This window comes from Mus pahari, chromosome 5 (genome assembly GCF_900095145.1).
Source record: "Mus pahari chromosome 5, PAHARI_EIJ_v1.1, whole genome shotgun sequence".
Lineage (NCBI taxonomy): Eukaryota > Metazoa > Chordata > Mammalia > Rodentia > Muridae > Mus > Mus pahari.
In genome coordinates, this window is record NC_034594.1 from 124,430,061 (window position 1) to 124,449,904 (window position 19,844).

General features: G+C 39.3%; 1 protein-coding gene across 5 annotated transcripts in view; it reads right to left on the bottom strand.

The window, feature by feature from the left end:
* Positions 1–5,429: 5,429 nt before the first annotated feature.
* Swt1 (SWT1 RNA endoribonuclease homolog) overlaps positions 5,430–19,844 on the bottom strand; it is a 62,887-nt gene continuing 48,472 nt past the window's right edge. For 4 of the 5 annotated variants that reach the window (XM_029539129.1, XM_029539133.1, XM_029539131.1 and 1 more), the window contains 4 exons: positions 16,302–16,433; positions 9,457–9,523; positions 7,782–7,846; positions 5,430–5,646 (listed from right to left, as the gene is read on the bottom strand). In XM_029539129.1, coding sequence (XP_029394989.1) covers positions 5,517–5,646; positions 7,782–7,846; positions 9,457–9,523; positions 16,302–16,433 — 394 coding nt within the window. In that variant the 3' untranslated portion in view covers positions 5,430–5,516. Of the gene's footprint in view, positions 5,647–7,781; positions 7,847–9,456; positions 9,524–16,301; positions 16,434–19,844 lie in introns of those variants that run through there. The other variant, XR_003843903.1, reaches the window with a different exon arrangement.

Genomic DNA, 19,844 nt, shown 5'->3' on the forward strand with positions numbered 1-19,844 from the left:
AATCAAGTTAATCAGAAGTTAAAAATGATAGACTTGAATGGCAAGTATTTGTACAAAGGCCAATAAAATACTGAGTTTACAGTGGCACATACCTTTAATGCCCACATTGAGGAGGCAGGTAAAGCCTATTATATACATAGTTCCTGGCTAGCCAGGGTTACTTAGAAAACAAAACCCAACTTTCTGCCAGTATTCAAGTTTGTTCTGCCTGTGACCCTGAACCCTATTGCTGACAGCTCCACACCTTACTGGTAAAATACTCAGGTTGTTAGAACATGCAGAAAGGGGACTTCCTAAGGTGCAGGAGGAACTGCAAGGTGTCCAGTAGGCACTTTGAAAAGTGTAGTTCAGTAATGCCTGGGGTAAAGTAAAAGTAAAATGGGATTCCTTTATACATAAACCTGTATGGGATTAGAACTCCCCAGACTGAAAGTTATCGTAACCTACCAACTTGCTAATGGTATACATTGTAATATTGATGGATAAGAAGATGGACTGATTGATGGACTGTAAACGCTGAGAAGTAGAACTTGCCCTTGCTTTGACAGCACTTACTGATGTTAGAGCCATTCAAAGATTAGTATGGCTCTACACAACAATGAATCGTGAAACTAGAGGGACACTAAAAGAAGTATGAAAACCTTGTACTTTTAAAGAGCAGTAAACTTAATGCCATCTGTTCAATAAGTATTTAACTGTCAGCAGAAGGCTAACCTTTGAGAACATCTAACACTAGCTTTTTCTTAAGATTTATAATTTTATGTATATGAGTGCACCATTGTTCTCTTCAGACACATCAGCAGAGGGCATCAGATCCCATTACAGATGGTTGTGAACCACCATGTGGTTGTTGGGAATTGAACTCAGGACCTCTAGAAGGCTGCTGAGCTAATCTCTCCAACCCTGAGTCTTGGCTTTTGCAGACATAACCAACACAATTTTCCCCCAATACAATCATTTAACCCATCCAGAGGCCTCAATTGCTTGGCCTTGACTTAGGAAAGCTCTTGAGGCATCTTTAACTAGATGCAGATCATTATACAAGGCACTTCACCATGACGAATGCTATTTCCAGCAAGTGTTCATGAGGTTGGCAATTGGGAAAACTTTTCCCTTGCTGTGATGTCACTTAGGCTTTTCCCTTCAGATGAAACTGTAGCTACGGCAACCCCATTTCTACTTGTCCCAACTTAATCTGTTTAGATACAGCAGAGCAGTGCCATAGCAGATTTGATGCCATATGGCCTGACCACACATGTTCTAAAAGCACATCCTATTGGGGTGACCATCTCCCTCCCAGGAAGGTGAAGAAACACTGAGGAAAATATCCCTGTATGAAACTAGCTACAGGCTGGCAAGATGGCTCAGCCTGTAAGAGCACTGACTGCTCTTGTGATGGTCCTGAGTTCAAATCCCAGCAACCACATGGTGGCTCACAACCACTGGTAATGAGATCTGATGCCCTCTTCTGGTGCATCTGAAGTCAGCTACAGTGTACTTATGTATAATAATAAATCTTTGGGGCTTGAGTGAGCAGGGTTAACTAGAGTGAGCAGAGGCCCTAAATTCAATTCCCAACAACCATATGAAGGCTCACAACCATCTGTACAGCTACAGTGTACTTATATACATAAAATAAATCTTAAAAAAAAAAAAAACCCTCTAGCTACTATGTGGGCAGGTAACTGTTAGGTAGTAATGTAAGTAGAAAGTATCGTACAAAAGGCTCCAATTCTGAAGCATTATGGAGGGGGGGAAACAAACAGCAAACCTATCTGGCATAAACCCAAGTAGGGATGGGATAATTATAGAACACAAGAATTTGTAGGGGTGGTGTGACTTCTTTAATGAACTGGTAATCACATGGTTGTGCATTCAATAAAGCACAGTAATATACAAGGGAAATTTTTCTTCTAGCTAACCCATAGTTTAGGCTTAAACGGAAGAGTAGGATACACTTATATTTTACCTCAGTAAGGAACCAGTTGCTCTCACAGTGGAGTCATCTGTACTGAGCTGATAGTTTAGCTAGTAACCATTAGTTCACAGCAGAACTGCAGACATTTAAGGAAAGATTAAAACTCTAACATTAAAGATGAAACTGGAGCATTGGTAAAGTTGCTTAGCATGCAGGAAGTCCTGTGTTTCATCTTTAGCACCTTACAAGCTCAGTGTGGTAACAAGCCTCCTGTAATACCAGCCAGATGAAGGGGGAAAGGAAAAGTTGTTGAGACTTGAGTGCCTTCCATATAGCCCAAGCTAGCCTTAAACAGTAATCCCGCCCCAGTCTCCTGAGTGCTGGGATTAGTTGTGCAACACACAGCTTCAGGGATATATTTATGGTTTTGTTTTTCAACTTCATGTGTAAGGATGTTTGTCTGCATATATACTGATGTACCAGATATATGCTGGCCAAAAGTGGGGTTTCATGCCCTGAAACTGAAGTTTCAGATGGTTGTGGGCCATCAGTCATGTTTTGTAGCTGTGGCTAGCCTTTTGAAATTACTATGTAGACCAGGCTGGTCTCAAACTTGTGATCTTCTTACCCCACCCTACTGAATACCTGGACTATAGGCATAAGCAAGCATGCCTGACCTCCATGGATGTGTATGTGTGTGTAGACCAGGTAGACCAGGGGTCCACATGAACTGAATTCCTGTCACTTCTGAGACAGAATCACTCTGAACCTTAAGCTCACTTACTCAGCTAGACTGTCTAGCAAGCCCCATCCAGGGATTCCCTTGTCTCTTGCTTTCTCTGCATGAACATTACACAAAGTACCACTGATGGCTTTCTTATCTGGGTGCAAGTATACTCAGGTCGTCATGTCAGCATGGCAGGCCTTTGCCAAACACCCAATCCTGTTTCATATAAACTAAGATTCTATACTGAAAAGATGGCTCAGGTTAATAGCACCTATCCAGGTTTGATTCCCAGCACCTACATGTTGGCTCACAACTGTCTGTAAGGTACAGTTTCAGGGTACATACTACCCTCTTCTGACCTCTGTAGGTACCAGATACATACCTAGTACGCACACAGAATGGTTATTATACAAAAGTGTTTTTGAAAATTCCCTATTTGGTACCTTTTCATGAACTATTCCAACCTAAACTGACCTATTTCCTTCCTAAGAGAGGATACTTTTTTGGGCCAAGGAAAACTAACTAGAGAATACTCCACTAAGACTTGAAGTGTACAACTACGACTGCAGATTAGAACTTCATAGATAGTTCTATTTCACGTTATGATATTGTGGGTCTTTCTCATAGAAGCCCATTACAAGATAAATGTGAGTGCTACTTTCTTGATATTTTGAATGTCATCTTAACGGAGATTTTTCTGAGTCAGCCCATGTTTATGTAGTGTCTTGGCCAACTCTCAGAGTTCAAATTCTCACCTTGACAACTTCCTGGCCCACCTGTCTGGTGGAATGCTTCTCAGCCTTGAGTCATGATAGGCTAGGATGAATGACCTTCCCTGCGGAGTCTGCAGACAGATCTGTACTCTCCAAAGCACTACTCAGGGTACTTGCAAGTTAGAAGCTGGGCAAGCGAGCCACCCTGTGTTTTCATTGCTCTTAGGATCTTTTTTTTTTTTTTTCATAGTATTTATTATTAATTAGATCTCATTATGGGTGGTTGTGAGCCACCATGTGGTTGCTGGGATTTGAACTCAGGACCTCCAGAAGAGCAGTCAGTGCTCTTAACCACTGAGCCATCTCTGCAGCCCTGTTCTTAGGATCTTTTGCTAATCTACCTACTTGAGTGACTAAACCTCCATGCAAGCAGGACTACACTATCCTAGGTTTAATTTAGTGTGACCAGTTGTGGACAGTGTGGACAAATTGACTCCGAGTTTACTTAGACTTGAAAACTCTGTGGTGTGCATTGGGTAACAAGCCAGTTAACAAATTCAAATCATTGCACCTCTATTAGATCTTGGAATGTGCTAAAAGTACTGGCATAAAGTACTCTCAAATACTGCCTTTCCTAAAGGATTTAAGGCTATATGTAGCACATAAAAAAATATCCATGATAGGGGTCAGGACAGGGACATAGAATTAAGTTGGTAAAGGCCTGCCATCCTGACATGACGACCTGAGGGTGACACTTGCACCCAGATGAGAAAGCCAGTAATGGGTGCATATGTATAATGCTCGTGCAGAGGAAGCAGACACAGGAGAATCCCTGGGTGGGGCTTGCTGACTTGGTGAGCTTCAAGTTCACTGAGGGACCCTAGCTCAGGAAGTGACTCAGTCACTCTCCACCTTGTTTCTGAGATGGGTCTGGCCACTGAGCTCTGGGATCTTCCTGTCTCTGCCTCCACAGCATGAGGATTATAGGCAGATGCTGCTGTGCCTGGCCTTTATGTGGCAGCTGGAAATATGAACTCAGGTTTTCAGGGCAAGGACTTTACTGAAGTCAGTGTGGTAGTGCATGCCTGTAATGCCTGCAGGTGAAGACCAAAGCAGGAAGACTGCCACAAATTCAAGGCCAAACTGACCTATGAGGCCAGCAAGAGTAATGTAACAATCTCCTTGGTCAAAAAACGAGGACAACTTCCTGACATGCTGAAGCGTCCGCTACCTAAGCTCATGGCCCTGTTGGACACTCATCTCCCCACAAACCTTAACGTGCAGATTTTCTCACCTCACAACCATACAGCTGAGCAGTACCTGCACCACAACCAATCTTTCTACTGGAAAGACTTTTATAATCACACCTTATACTCATTTCAGAGACAGTATTTGGGAGTAAACTGAAAAGCAAAATACTACTAAAATAAGTTATTTATTGCTGTTTTAAAAATAAATTAACATTTATTATAGAATATCAAATTTGATTCCATCTAAGATATTAACAAAAGCATAATACACTCTAGTAAACAAGGATTTCCAACTTAACGTGTAACTAAATCAATTAAACGCTTGAGTTTTAGATAGGGCAAACAGCTGCCACTGCTGTTCAATTCCCCAACTCCAGTGCTTCACATTTAAGGGGAAGCATCTGAGGGGCTCCTCCCTACTAGAAATGCACAGAAAAGACATCGCCAAAGCAGCTACAGAGAAGGTGCTAATTCAAAATTCTACTTCATGTCCCTGAAAGAGGTGGGTTTTCCCACCAGTTTTATATAAATGACAGTTTGTTCATGAAAGCAGTCCATGTGGAATGTGGTAGCATGGTCATGTCTTAAGTCTCAGGGTTTGGCAGTGTCTGGTCATGTGCTCACATTCAGGGTTAGGAGAGATACTAAGGCTGTGGGCTGCCATCATGTCGCAGTGATTCCTGCCTCAGGAACACTGAGAAGATGGCTCTCTTCTCCTTCGAGGTAGGAAGTATTGTCAACTCCAGAAGAGCTGGGGCTACAGTTTATACTACACTGGATTCAATGAGATGGTCAATACAACATTTTGTTTTTTGTATCTATGAAAGTTTTTTTTTTTTTTTCAGTTCTTCTAGGTTTGGTTCAAAAAAAGCAACCAGGTTAAAAGTTACTGTGTTCCTCCTGTAAACTTAAGTCCTGTTGTTGAGCATGTCTTCACACCATCCTCTGCTTTTGGCCTCCATATAGACAGATGCACTGCACTGCTGCATGGTATATTCCATCTCAATCAGCTGGCGGCATCCAATGGTTAATTTTTCCCTAGGGGAAAAAGAAGTAAATCACAAGACAGTCAAGAATCCCAGAGGCAGAGGCAGGCAGGCATCTGTGAGTTCTAGGCAACCTGGTCTATACAGTGAGTTCCAGTCTAGACAGGACTATACACACTGTCTCAACAATTACTTATTTTGAAGTGTATACATACATGTACATCTATGTGTGGGTTCATACACATATGAATGTAGTGCACAGAGGAGAGGCCAGAAGACTCTGTCAGATCCTCTTGGGTTGGAGTTATAGGTGGTTATGAGAAGCCCAAGTTGGATGCTGGCAACTGAACTCCAATCGTTTCCAGAGAGCAGTCTAACCCTGAGCCATCTCTCCAGCGCACCACCCACAGCTGACTCCTGGACCCACAGGACCCACATAGGAGGAGGAAAGAAGTAATTCTCCAAATTATCCTCTGCCTTCACCATGTGTGCTGTGGTACACACACACACACACACACACACACACACACACACACACACACCACGTAATTTTTAAATAAACAGTTCTACAGCCAGGTGTGGTGGCTCTTGAATTGGTCAGGTAAGCAGGTGAGAGGACTGAATATGATCAAAATATGCTGTATGAAATTCTCAAAAGAATAAAAATATTATTTATAGAAGTTTTGGCTTTGAGTTACCATAGACCTATTTCCTAACTTAAAATTAGTTTTGATTTTGCTGCCAATTCTTCACAACTAATAAAAAAAAAATAAAAGATTTTCAGAAGAGCCTTGTACAAGGTTCAAAAAGAGATGATAATGTTTTCTTATAAATTCTAAAATAAAACAAAAATTAGGAAGGTCTACATTCCTATCCTTGGTCATTTATTCTGAAGTTGAGAACAAGCAAGCAAACATATCTTTCAGTAACTGAATCTATTTCCCTATCCTTCCTTTTTCTTCTCTTCCCTGCCCTCAAGGTTAAGAGGGGCTGCCCTCCTCTTCAGCCTAGTGGCACTGAATTCCTTCCCTTCATGAGTTAGTATTCTGACAGCAATCACGCGTAGCTATATCCTACAGCAGGTTGTCAGTGCAGAAAGTTGTTCATGGTGATGGACCTCCTGAGTTCCTTTCCTCAGACTTGTCTGCTGCGCAGATAATCAGCCTCTGACCTCCTTATCTAGCATTTCCAGTGAGTCATCCTCCCTGAGCACTCATCTTGGTAATGGGACCCTCACAAACACAAGAAGCACTCAATACATTTTTGGATACTTCCTAACTTCAAGAAAGTTCTTCCTTTAGGTCTATAAAAACCATCTGTCTGAAGTTAAAGTGAGAACTATTTCTATTTTCTTTCTCTGATAGTCTTACTAAGTTGCCTGATATGGCTTAACTATGTCTCAGCTTCCCAAGCATCTATAGGCATGCCCCACCACACCCTAAAGCTCTGAGTTCAAACAGAATAGATAGGATATGGCCCACATGAACAAAAGCTCTTTGGAGTTTTCAATAGTCTACAGAGATAGATGGCGGTACCTGTCCATAGCCCCAGTTATTAGGGACACTGACAGAAGAGGACTTGTTGGTTCTCACAAATTCAAAACCAGTCTGAGCAATACAGTAAGACCTTGCTTCAGAGTAAGCAAATAAATAAATAAACAAACACATAAATAAATAAATAAATAAATAAATAAATAAGATTGTATACACATGCACACATAAATCTTATGGTCAAATGTGTAAAAACCATTTAAAACTATATAGCTGATAAACTAACAGGCTTTCTGCATATATGAAATATGTTGTACTAATATGGGTTTTAAAAAATGGTGAGAGGTTAGGGAGATCACTTTTAAAGTGCTTGCCATGAAAACAGGACTGAGTTCATATTTCCAGCTGCCACATAAAAGCCAGGCACAGCAGCATCTGCCTATAATCCTCATGCTGTGGAGGTGGATACAGGAAGATCCCAGAGCTCAGTGGCCAGACCCATCTCAGAAACAAGGTGGAGAGTGACTGACATCCATTGCTGGCCTCTACAAGCTTATATATACATGCATGTTAACACACACACACACACACACACACACACACACACACACACACCCCATAAAAAAATGGCTTCACTATCCCATAGTGACAGCAAACAGGGTAAAAGTTTGTTACAGATATCTTATTATCTACATACCGATACTCAGTCTGAGAAACACAATCATAAAGTTCCTGGGCAGTAAATTTGACATTTTTGTTTACCTGAAAAGAACCAAAGTACAGTTATTAAGGAAATATGTTAAAATGTATGAGTACAACTCCAGTGGGGCATATCCTGAGAGCAGAATCTCAGCTCTTCAGTCATTGCCTAAAAGACAACTGAACCAGTAACGGGAAGAAGTTCAGTGACCGTAATGTTAACACCACGCTTTATGCAAACTTTAGTTCTATTTTTACAGCTTATCTAGTCACTGAACTAGAAACAGAAATGAGTAGCCCTGAATGTAGTGCAATTTTACTTGAAAGCAGATTACTCTGCTGTTCAACTGGACAGAAAAAAATATTTCTATAAGCCATTGAAAAGGTCTGATTTAGGGTCTGGAGAGGTGGCTCAGCAGTTAATAGCACCAACTACTCTTCCAGAGGACCTGAGTTCAATTCCCAGCAACCACATGGTGGCTCACAACCATCTATAATGGGATCATATGCCCTCTTCTGGTGTGTCTGAAGACAGTACTCATATATATAAAATAAATAAAAATTTTTAAAAGAGGTCTAATTTAGGGAAAGGTTTGAATTACCGGTATGTCTGTCCCTTCCTCTTCCCTTCACTCACCATTCATTCACTCATTCCTTTTCTTCCTCCCTCCCCACTTCCTTAGGTTCTAGGAATTGCACTCAGAGCTTCATGCATGCTAAACAAATGTTCTACCTTAGAGGTCTTCCCTAGTCCACGGACATTTTCTGAAAATCTGTTTTTTAAAAAATCTGTTATAACCCAGAGGTGTAATTTATAAAACTATAAATGTAAAAATCTATCATTCAAATTGTTGCACACTTGAAACACAAAGTGAAAAACTTTTCTTTTTTGAAATTTTACTTCATCATTATTATGTGGGTATGTATGTTAGTGTGGCACATTTATGCCACGGTGTAAGTGTCAGGGTCAGAGGACAAATCTGAGTCACCGGATGAAATCTGCATCAGCAGGCTTACACAGCAAGTACTTCTGCCAGCCGAGTCATCTCACTACTACTAATGCAGACGATGTTCTATTTATGTGCAGTGACTCACTGGTCTGTTTTGAGGCCTCTGGCTTCTGCTACACTATCAATGCTGCATCCTCACTGGGACTCCTCTCAGCCCACTGTTGCCTATGTGCCATGGAGTCTGCAGTTTTAGATCTGCAGGACAGCCCCTTGACAAGCTCCAGCAGTTCATAGATGGGGTAGATGTTGGGGTGGACCAACTCAAAAGCCCTGGGCCTGGGTAGAATAGCTGAGCTGTTCAGTCCCAGCTCTCTAGCACTGCCCAAGGGCAGCTCACCCAAGTGCCTATGCTGGCAAGGGGCAGGGCCAGCTCTCCTTGTATATCTTAAATATAATATATATATATATATATATATATATATATATATATATATATATATATATATATTAACATATATATATTTAAAATAAGAAAACAAATGTTATTGGCAAATTTTATGACACTAAGAAACTTTAATTTAGGCTAGCCTGTACAAGACAGCAAGATCCAGGCTCAAACAAACAAACAAACTTTATTTAAAGAAAATATCAATAGCAATCTTGTATTTATTTATATCCAAACAATATATAAATATTATATGAATATATAAATACTTTTCATACCTCATACTTGATTAGGAAGTTATAGAGAGTCTCAACATCTTGGTAATTACTATTGGGAGCCAAAATCCTAAAATAAATAAATAATAAAAGGGGCATGGAAATTAATTTTAAACAAATCTTTAATTTTCTCCTTCAAACTTATAGATGTCACTCATGTTTATCAAGTTTATTCAAAGGTTTTTCTGTAATTTCTTATGGGTGGGGATTTCTACAATATGAGGAATTGTTATTAGGTCACAGCATTAGGAAAGTTGAGAACCACTGATCTAAATGGAGAAAAGATACACTGTGAATACAGTAGGTCAGACCTCAATGAGTAAATCCCTCTAACACAAAATAAGAAAACCCTTTATTAGTGGCCAAGCACTCTGTTCATGACAATTAATTCAAATGCTGAGAAGTCACTTCTAAAACTGCAACTTGAAGTTTTTAATGAAATGTTTTGTTTCAACAAACTAGCAGAATCTAGATACAAACAAGCCAAAGTGTTGTCATTGTGCCAACTAATCCCTCTTTTTAAAGGTCCTGCAGTATAGACTAGTCTGGCTTCAACTGGAGTTCTTCCTGACTCCGTTCCCTGAGTATGGTTATGAGCCACTATACTCTATGCCAACTGAAAGAAGAGCTTTTATAAATAATCTTGCTTACCGTCAAAAGGTCAGCTATCCCAATATCCCAGTTAGTAAGTCAAAAAATAATTTCTAATAAAATAAATAAAAATTAAACCGTAAAAGTGACTAACCACCAGTGGATCTGAAAAGATGCTGTGATTATAGACCTCCTATATGTGGATGGGCATGGTCTTTTCAAATGTTAAAATAGAGTAGGACTTGTGCAAGGCCGTCAATTTGATCCCCACTTTAAAAAATGGGCAAGAGTAATAGAAAATTAATGTTTAGAAATTTCATAAACACACAACAAGAAATACAGAAATTTTAGATCTTATGTCTGTAATTGTTTTAGAAAACAGCTCCAGGGGCTCAGTGGGTGAGAGAACACTTGCAACACAAACACAAGAACATCAATTTGAATCCCTAATTCTACTGTAGTAGTATACCTCAGTGCCGTGAGACACAGAGGGTGGGACACCCGCTAAAGTTTGCTGTCTGCCAGTCTAGCACCAGCCTAGCTTCAGGGGTGTCCATCTTACGGGGAATACAGCAGAGAGGGACAGAATATGAGAGAGAGAAAGAGAGAGAGAGAGAGAGAGAGAGAGAGAGAGAGAGAGAGAGAGAGCCAGAGAGAGAGAGAGAGAGAGAGAGAATAAAAGCTATTTCAAACCAAAACTGTAAAGTGGAGGTTTTAAAACAACTAATAAGAACCATCTTTTCAGCCGGGCATGGTGGTGCACGCCTTTAATCCCAGCACTTGGGAGGCAGAGGCAGGTAGATTTCTGAGTTCGAGGCCAGCCTGGTCTACAGAGTGAGTTCCAGGACAGCCAGGGCTACACAGAGAAACCATGTCTCGGAAAAACCAAAACCAAAAACAAAAACAAAAAAACAAAACCAACATCTTTTCTTAAAACCAAGAACAGGTTTAATTTTTTTAAATCATATTTTATGGTTAGGCTTACATATAATTTATGTTAGTTATTATTTGTCCCTACAACTAAGTATAACATTAAAAAAAAAAAAAAAGGAAAAAAAAGTCATCTAAACTTAAGAGACAGCCTCAAGGTCTGGGAAAATGGCCCAACAGGTAAGGCTGCTTACTGTGCAAGCAAACATGATGATCTGAATTCAGTTTATTAGCACCTACATAAAAGCCAGGCATGGCTGTGTACATGATGCACATGTCACCCCAGTGCTAGGAGGCAAAATAAACAGGTAGAGTCTGGGGCTAACTAACCAGCCAATCTAGTCAAAATGGCAATCTCCAGGGTCAACTGAAGACCCTGTCTCAGATAAGATGAAGAAAACAACTGAGCAAGGCACCCCAACATCAATCTCTGCCACACACACGCGCACACACGCACGCACATACACACACAGGGGTAGGGGAGAAGAGACAGCTTCAAAATGCATCATGTTTTCTAAAAGGAAACACTAGCTTGTTCTCCCTCTTTCCTCTTCTGCATAGGATACCGAACATGAAACTAAGAAAACATTATTTCAAATACTTCATCTAAAAGTTATTACAGGCACAAATCTAAAACTCACAAAACAGATATGTAGTTTACATATAAAACCAAACAGAATAACCATAATCTATCTTTTCTTTTACTGCAGTAGGTATAATTCTTAAATTCTATTTATTATTGTTGTATTCATATATACATGTGGGAACCACAGTGTACATGTAACATTTAGAAGATGAGTTTGTGGAACTGGTTCTCTCCTTCCATCCTTATGTGTGTTCTAGGAACCAAACTCAAGTCATCAGGCTTGTGCAGTAAGCACCTTTATCTGCTAAGCCATCTTGTCATCTTCAAAGAGCATAGTTTTCTGTTGTTATTTTCTTTATTTTTTGTTTTTCTTGCGACAGGGTTTCTCTGTTTAGCCCTGGCCATTCTGGAACTCAACTGGTACACCAGACTGGCTTCCAACCAGATTCACCTGCCTTGCCACCCAAGTATTGGGATTAAAGGCTTGTGTCACCTTTGTCTGGCTAGGGTATAATTTTTTTAAAAGCCATTTCAATCTTATTTATAAAAGTAAAACATAAACATTAAGCTAAGCAGGCTACAATTCTCACCCTCACTGTCCCTCCTGTCTGACTCTCTCTGTTTCTCCATGTAACCCTGGCTGTCCTGGAACTCAGAGATCTGCCTGCCTCTGCTTCCCAAGTTCTGTTGACTAAAGACATGTGCCACCACTGGACCTGTCCTTGATTTCTAACTTAGAAGCAACTCATCATGTGTTCTCTCTCTCTCTCCTTCCTTCCTTTCTTCCTTTCCTTCCTTCCTTCCTTCCTTCCTTCCTTCCTTCCTTCCTTCCTTCCTTCCTTCCTTCCTTCCTTCCTTCCTTCCTTCCTTCCTTCCTTCCTTCCCTCCCTCCCTCTCTCCCTATCTTTCTTTCAGGACTTTGTCGAGATGGGGTCTCATCATGCAGTCTAGGCTAGTTCTGAAATCCTGGTCCTTGTGCTGGGGTTATCACCGTGGGCCGCCACTCTTGCTGTCTACAGACACACAAACATACATGCAACGCTTGCACTGGTGCTCTGAGTACTCAGTTTCCATTTTAAGCTATGTACATTTATAGTGTGCCCTAAAGTACATTTGTAGAGTCCTGCTTTATTAATTTTGTAGAGATATCCGTTTAAGCACAAAGTAAATGTATACATTTAATAATCCTCTATTAAAAGTAAAACATAACTGATTTTTAGAATTTTTAATCCAACTCCACAATTAATTTTTTCACTCTAAATAAAACTTTATTATCATCTGTATTTACTACATAAAAGGTTTTGTGCTCATGAAAGTAGCTGTTTTGCACTAAGAATGTAGCACAATGGTAGAGTGACTGTCCAAATGGATTCCAACCCTTATGGTAACAGAACATACCTTAAAACACTTCTGTTTATATAAAAAGAATTTTGTATGTTGCTCTAATAAAAAGAAATCCAGTTACTAAATCAATTGCAAATAAGGTAATTAAATTTCCTTTCCACCCCCACCCCCTGAAAAAAGCACAAGAATCAGCAACATTGGTATATTTCTTCACTTGTGTCTCCTCAGGTGTTGAGATTAAAGATATGTACCACCATGCCTGGCAAAGGATGTCCTCCACTTCCAGATCCAACACTGGTCTCCCAAGCACCAGCAGGGAGAGTCATCACTATGCTAATGAGGAAAGATCTTTATAGGGTTAGGAAAAAGATAACTAACCCTGTACCTTCCAAGTATTTCAGTGTGTATTTGAAAGCAGCATCAGGACTCATATCTAGTAACACCTGGCAGAGTAGTCAGGCTGGGAGGGGTAAATCTGGACCTAGAACTCAAGCTGCATCTTTACCCCCTATAAATTAAGGGCATGCTTATCAGGCTGTCTTACTGTAGATGAGTACCATATATTGTACTACTTTAAAAATAAAAGGAAATAAATAATGCTAAAAGGTGCCACTGAGCCTATATCTGACAATGAACAAAATGAAACCGAGCTACTTTAATAAAAACAACAAATGATAATGAATTTCAATCATAAAATTATCATTGATGTTTAATTTAATCCATCCCTACTGCTCAAAAGAAAAACTTAAACTGATATTTCTTTTTAAAAATACTTTGGTTTTCTTTCTTTCTTTCTTCTTTTTTTTTTTTTTTTTTTTTTTTAATGTAGAAGTCTTGCTAAGCAGCCTAGATTGGCCTTGAACTTGTCATGGTCCTGCCTCAGCTTCCCAAGTTCTGGAATTACAGGCGTGTACCACTAAACTTAGCTAAATGGGCTTATTTGACTTAATTTGATTCTGATTATAGAGATATTTTAAGCACTACATGTCTAGTTGTCAAAAAGTGTAATTCTTAATTTTTATATAATTATTAAATTTTATTTATTCTTTTTAAAAATATTTATTTTTATTTTATGTGTTTCATCTGCATTTATGTATGTGGGCCATAAGCATTCCTGGTGTCTCAAGAGGCCAGAAGAGGGCACTAGATCCCCTGGAAAAAGGGTTACCTACAGATGATTATGCCCTGCCTTGTAAGTACTACAGGCCAAATCAAGGCAAATCAAAGTAAGAGCTCTTAACTGCTGAGCCATCTCTCCAGCCTGAAGTTTTCATTCAAATGTCTAAAGAATTAGAATGGGTGTTGGATTGCTCAGTGGTTAGAAGCACTAACTGACTGTTCTTGGCAGAGGAGCCAGGTTCAATTCCCAGCACCCACATGGCAGCTCACAACTGTCTGAAACTCCAGTTCCAGGGAATCCAAAGTCCCCTTTCTGGCCTCGATGGCCATCAGGCACCCATATAACTTACATGCAGGCAAAACACTCATACATATAAAAGAAACACAATAGTAAGATAATAATGATGATGATGATGACAACTTATGCCAGGCCACTATGCCCATAATTCCAGCACTCAAAAAGCAATGTCAACAAACAAACAAGAGTTCAAGGCCAGGCTGGAATAATATTGAAATCCTGTTTGCAAACAAAATGAAAAAAACCAAAACTTTGTCATTTTGGTAGTTTCTTTTTGATCAATGAATGATGAGGTAAGTAGTATACTTTTTATTCACATTATCTACTCGTAGCTCAAGAGATTTAAAAAAAAAAAAAAAGGCTAGAATGTACCATTGAAGAGCTGTGCACAAATCCTCAGGGAAACTTAATAAAAATACAGCCTCCTTTCTGTATAAAATATGTGTGGATACTCTTATTTAAGTAAGTTTAGATTAAGACTACATTTTTAACAAGTTCTCTTACAAACAAATCACAGAGCTGGTTAACGATACCAATTCCTCATTTTCAAAGCATAATAACTTATAAAACACTGAAGAATGTGCTTCTTATATCTTCCCTTGAGATAGGGTCTCTTGATAAAGCCCATGCTGGCCTTAAATCATGATGTATCCCAATCTCACCTCAAACTTGAAATCCTTTTTACCCAGCCCCTACTAGCATCATTTTAAAACAATCTACAGCTTAAGTTTATAAAGCAAATATTGATTATATATAAAAACACACAGTACGTGTGGCACTCAGTTACTTGTGCTTTCGGGAATGCTCTAGCAATACTGAGATGCACATCCTGCACATAAGAGGGCACCAGGGCATCTTCTGTTGTTGCTGTTATGAGACAGGGTTTCTGTGTGTCCTGGAACTCCCTCTGTAGACCATGCTGGCCTGGAACTCAGAGACCTACCTGCCTCTGCCTCGTGCTAGGATTAATGGCATGTACCACCACCCCCAACCCCACTCCAGCCACTACTGTATCTTTAACATGACTGTTTCCATGTTGGAGTCAGAGGTTGCACTGTATTTATCTTCGGTTCCCTGGTACCTAGTATGATGTCAACCCCAGATGGTGCTCAGTAAATATCAAGTGACTGAAGACAAGTTTATATCCTTGCTTTCTGTGACGTGTTATAAAGCAAGGTTTTATACACACAAAGAGAGCAATAGTCACTTTAGTATTTATTATTCTTATTACTTGAAGTTAAAGGACTTACTGTATATAGAGACTGTATTTGATTCATGTTAGGATCTGCCATGTTTTAATTCACTAATAACATTGCCAAGACTCTGACAACTGTTTATCCCAAAAACCACTTAGACAAACTATGGTTCAAAATGAGATAAAATACCCTTTAAATATTAATAATGAAATGAATTTTAAAAAGCTGTAAAAGGGAAAACTATTATTTCCTAAATATGACAAATATTTAAATCACACGTGTATAAAATCTCAACAATCATAAGATTGTTGCCTCTCACACAGTATTTCAGTTTGTTGTATTGTGAAACTGTATCTGAGGAATTAAATTGTTAAAAATTCATGTATTTGTTTTAGAGGAGTAGTGATAATTAACATACTTCTTCCATGGACATATGTGCCCAAATGTGCCTGTACTGTCCCAGAAGCTGTAATATAAAATAAAAACAAAACCCTTCAGGATGTGGGTATCTAGTATTTCTTTTCCTATAAAAGGAAAAAGTAGAAACATTTTGTGTTCTAAACTAGAAATCCATATTATCTACTGGAAAGAGAGAAAGGTAAATGTAAAAGCCAATCATCTGTTAGGTGAAGTGGCACACTCTCTGAGTCTGAGCCAGCCTGGTCCACACCTGACCATCCAAGGCTAAAAAAAAATCTAATAGTTTATAACTTGCTGGAAGACTTCTAACAGATCTAAATTAGGCTGGTAACTATAGAACTATATAATTTAATACAATATTTACCTTTGGATTCCTTCAAGAATATCCTTCACAGCCACCATTAACTTTTGAAGATATACAAAAGCCTCTTCAAATGACGCTATTTTTGAAGTTGTCAGGGTTGAACTTGAGTCCAGTGTTTGAAATACATCTGTGCTAAAAAAACAGAAAGAAAAGATGTACTCACATAGTATTTGCAGCTGTTTTCATTGATGATATATAAAAACGCAATAATATGATTAATCTTGTGTAATGTTTATCTATATAAGTTAGAAATAAAAGACAATGACATGAAAGAAGTCTGGGCTAATATCCACATAAGAGAGCTAGGCCACACATCATACAGATTTAATTTAAAAGAATTAATATAAGAGGTACATTTCACTCTAAAAGGCCAAAGAGATGGAGGGGAAGTAATACTTTTAACATACATTCAAGTCAGTACTCAAGAATATAAACATAATGAATTATGAATCTAATTAAACAAAAAGATGGAAGATGATCCTTGTAAATTAACAATTACAATAATCAGTGAAAACTTCAATGTCTACTTAATAAAATACTAAGATATTTTTTAAATGTTTATGCTATATATGGATAAAAAAATAAGACTGGGTAGGTACTGCTGTGCATGCTTTAATCCTAGCACTTGAGAGGCAGAAGCAGGCAGGTTAAGAACTACTGATCTAAAGCCTCAGTATGGACCTCATTTGAAATAAGGCTCTGGCAAATTTAAATAGTTAAGCTAAATGAGGGCTGGATTAGATTGAGCCATACCCTCTCCATAAAATCAAAAGTAGAGACTGGAGAGATGCATTCACTAGGCAGGGATTGTGGCTGACTACCAGAAGACAGAAAGGTACAAAGCAGATTCTCAATCAGCACTCCCTCCAGTCTTATGCTTTTCCAGTTTTGGGCATTCATAACAGTTCTCAAATTGTTACTGCTATAAAATATATAGTTTTATGATGATTCATTATGATACCTCTGGGAAACTATTCACATGCGTAGAAGCAAAGGTGGACCTACAGAACATCAGCATTAACTACAATACCCTTTATGTGGCAGCATTAAACAACACATAAAGCTGAGCACTGTGGCACACAACTGGGATACAGCTCTTGGGTGGTGCGGGCAGGAGGAGCTCTGTGAGTCTGAGGTCAGCCTTGCCTACAAAGAGAACTCCAGGACTGCATAAGACAGCTTGTCTCAGAAAGAGAAGGGGGGAGGGGAAAGAAGAAGAGGAGGAGGAGGAGGAGGAGGAGGAAGAGGAGGAGGAAGAAGAGGAAGAGGAAGAAAGAAACATGAGTGTGTTAAAACAGTCCAAAATCTTAAGTCAAGGTACATAACCATCTGTAGATTTTAGAGATCATGTGATCCTATTCTGCTTCAAGATGAACAAACTGAGTTTCAGAATGACTAGATGTTTTCCCAAAGTCATTGTCTTTATTGTCCCATAGAAACTGTGGGACAGTTCTAAGTAGCAAAAATACTAAGCCAAGGTGGTGGCCCATGATATTTATCCCAGCACTCAGCAGAGACAAGCAGATGTTCCAGGCCACCCAGAGCTATGTCAGAAGTCCATGTCTCAAAAAAAAAGTAGCAAAATATTTTTGTTTATTATTACACAAAGTAGAATGTAAAAATATAGACTAAATATTTTTTATTTATTTATTTATTTTTGGTTTTTCGAGACAGGGTTTCTCTGTATAGCCCTGGCTGTCCTGGAACTCACTTTGTAGACCAAGTTGGCCTCGAACTCAGAAATCTGCCTGCCTCTGCCTCCCAAGTGCTGGGATTAAAGGCATGCGCCACCACGCCCAGCTAGACTAGATATTATTTTTTTCTTTTTGTTTGTTTGTTTGTTAAGATTTATTTATTTATTATATGTAGTATACTGTAGCTGTCTTCAGACACTCCAGAAGAGGGCGTCAGATCTTGTTACGGATGATTGTGAGCTACCATGTGGTTGCTGGGATTTGAACTCAGGACCTTTGGAAGAGCAGTCGGGTGCTCTTACCTGATGAGCCATCTCACCAGCCCCCAATATTATTAATATATTCCTTATAAAGTCACTCTGAATAATGAGGTGGTTCTGAATAGAAACATTTTGGGTTTTTTTTTGTTTGTTTTGGTTTTGGTTTTGAGACAGGGTTTCTCTGTATAGCCCTGGCTGTCCTGGAACTCACTTTGTAGACCAGGCTGGCCTCGAACTCAGAAATCTGCCTGCCTCTGCCTCCCGAGTGCTGGGATTAAAGGCGTGCACCACCACACCCGGCTGAATAGAAACATTTTAAATCAAGAGTTATGTATAAAAGCTGCAATCTACTGTCAGACTCATTAGCTTTCAACATTATGAAATAAACTATTCAAGTGGTTAAGTAGTCAGTTAATAGAATATTATAACTGCCAAAAGCAGTTCCTTTATTGTTTTTGTGTGCACAATATTAATAAAATCCTGAGTCACTAAGAATACTAACAACAAAGGTAACAAGAAATTGTACTAGCCGGGCAGTGGTGGCGCACGCCTTTAATCCCAGCACTCGGGAGGCAGAGGCAGGCGGATTTCTGAGTTCGAGGCCAGCCTGGTCTACAGGGTGAGTTCCAGGACAGCCAAGGCTACACAGAGAAACCCTGTCTCAAAAAAACAAAAACAACAACAACAACCCCCCCACACACACATACACAAAAAACCCCAAAAGAAATTTTACTTATAAATCATTTTGTAAACTCAAACATACATATTTAAGCAAGTGCCTCAGAAGCTTGAATGATAAACGTCAGGAAAGCCTTGGTTTGTTGTTTTCGAGACAGGAGCCCGTGTAGCCCAGGCTGGCTATCCTCCCTCACCCTCTCAACAGCAGGATAACAGGACTGCCAACATGCCCAGAGGAGAGAGTCTTTTTTAAACCTGAATTAGCAGTACAAAGCACAACGTCCAATTTCCTCATAAGTAGACAATAAAAACTTGACCTGATATGATGTAAGTTCAAAACTGCATTATTATCAAACCACAAACATGATGGCATTTATAGTTGTACATAAGAACATGTCTGTTTCTTTTCTTACTGCTATAATAAAATACTCTGACAAAAGCAGTTTAAGAAGGAAAGAGTTTGCTTTAGTCCCCAGTTCATGGTACCGGGGAGTACTGATCCTCAGGGGCCTGAAGTGGCTAGTCACATCGAGAACGTACACAGTAAAGAAGCAGAGAGGAAGAGATGACGACATGCTGCTGCTCAGACATCCAGAACCCAGCTAGGAAACGGTGCCACCCACAGCTGGCACATCTTTCTACCTCAACTAAGCCACCAAGACACTATTCAACAGGCACACCCAAAGGACCAGATGTTTCTAGATTCTACCAAGTTGATAACACTAAATGTGTGTTCTACTAACTTTGTGTAAGAATACTTACTAGACCTCCAAATGAACATTTTTTAAAAAGATTTATTTATTTATTTATTATTTATTTAATGTATATAAGTATATTGTCACTCCTTTCAGACACCAGAAGAAGGCATCAGATCCCATTACAGAGGGTTGTGAGCCACCATGTGGTTGCTG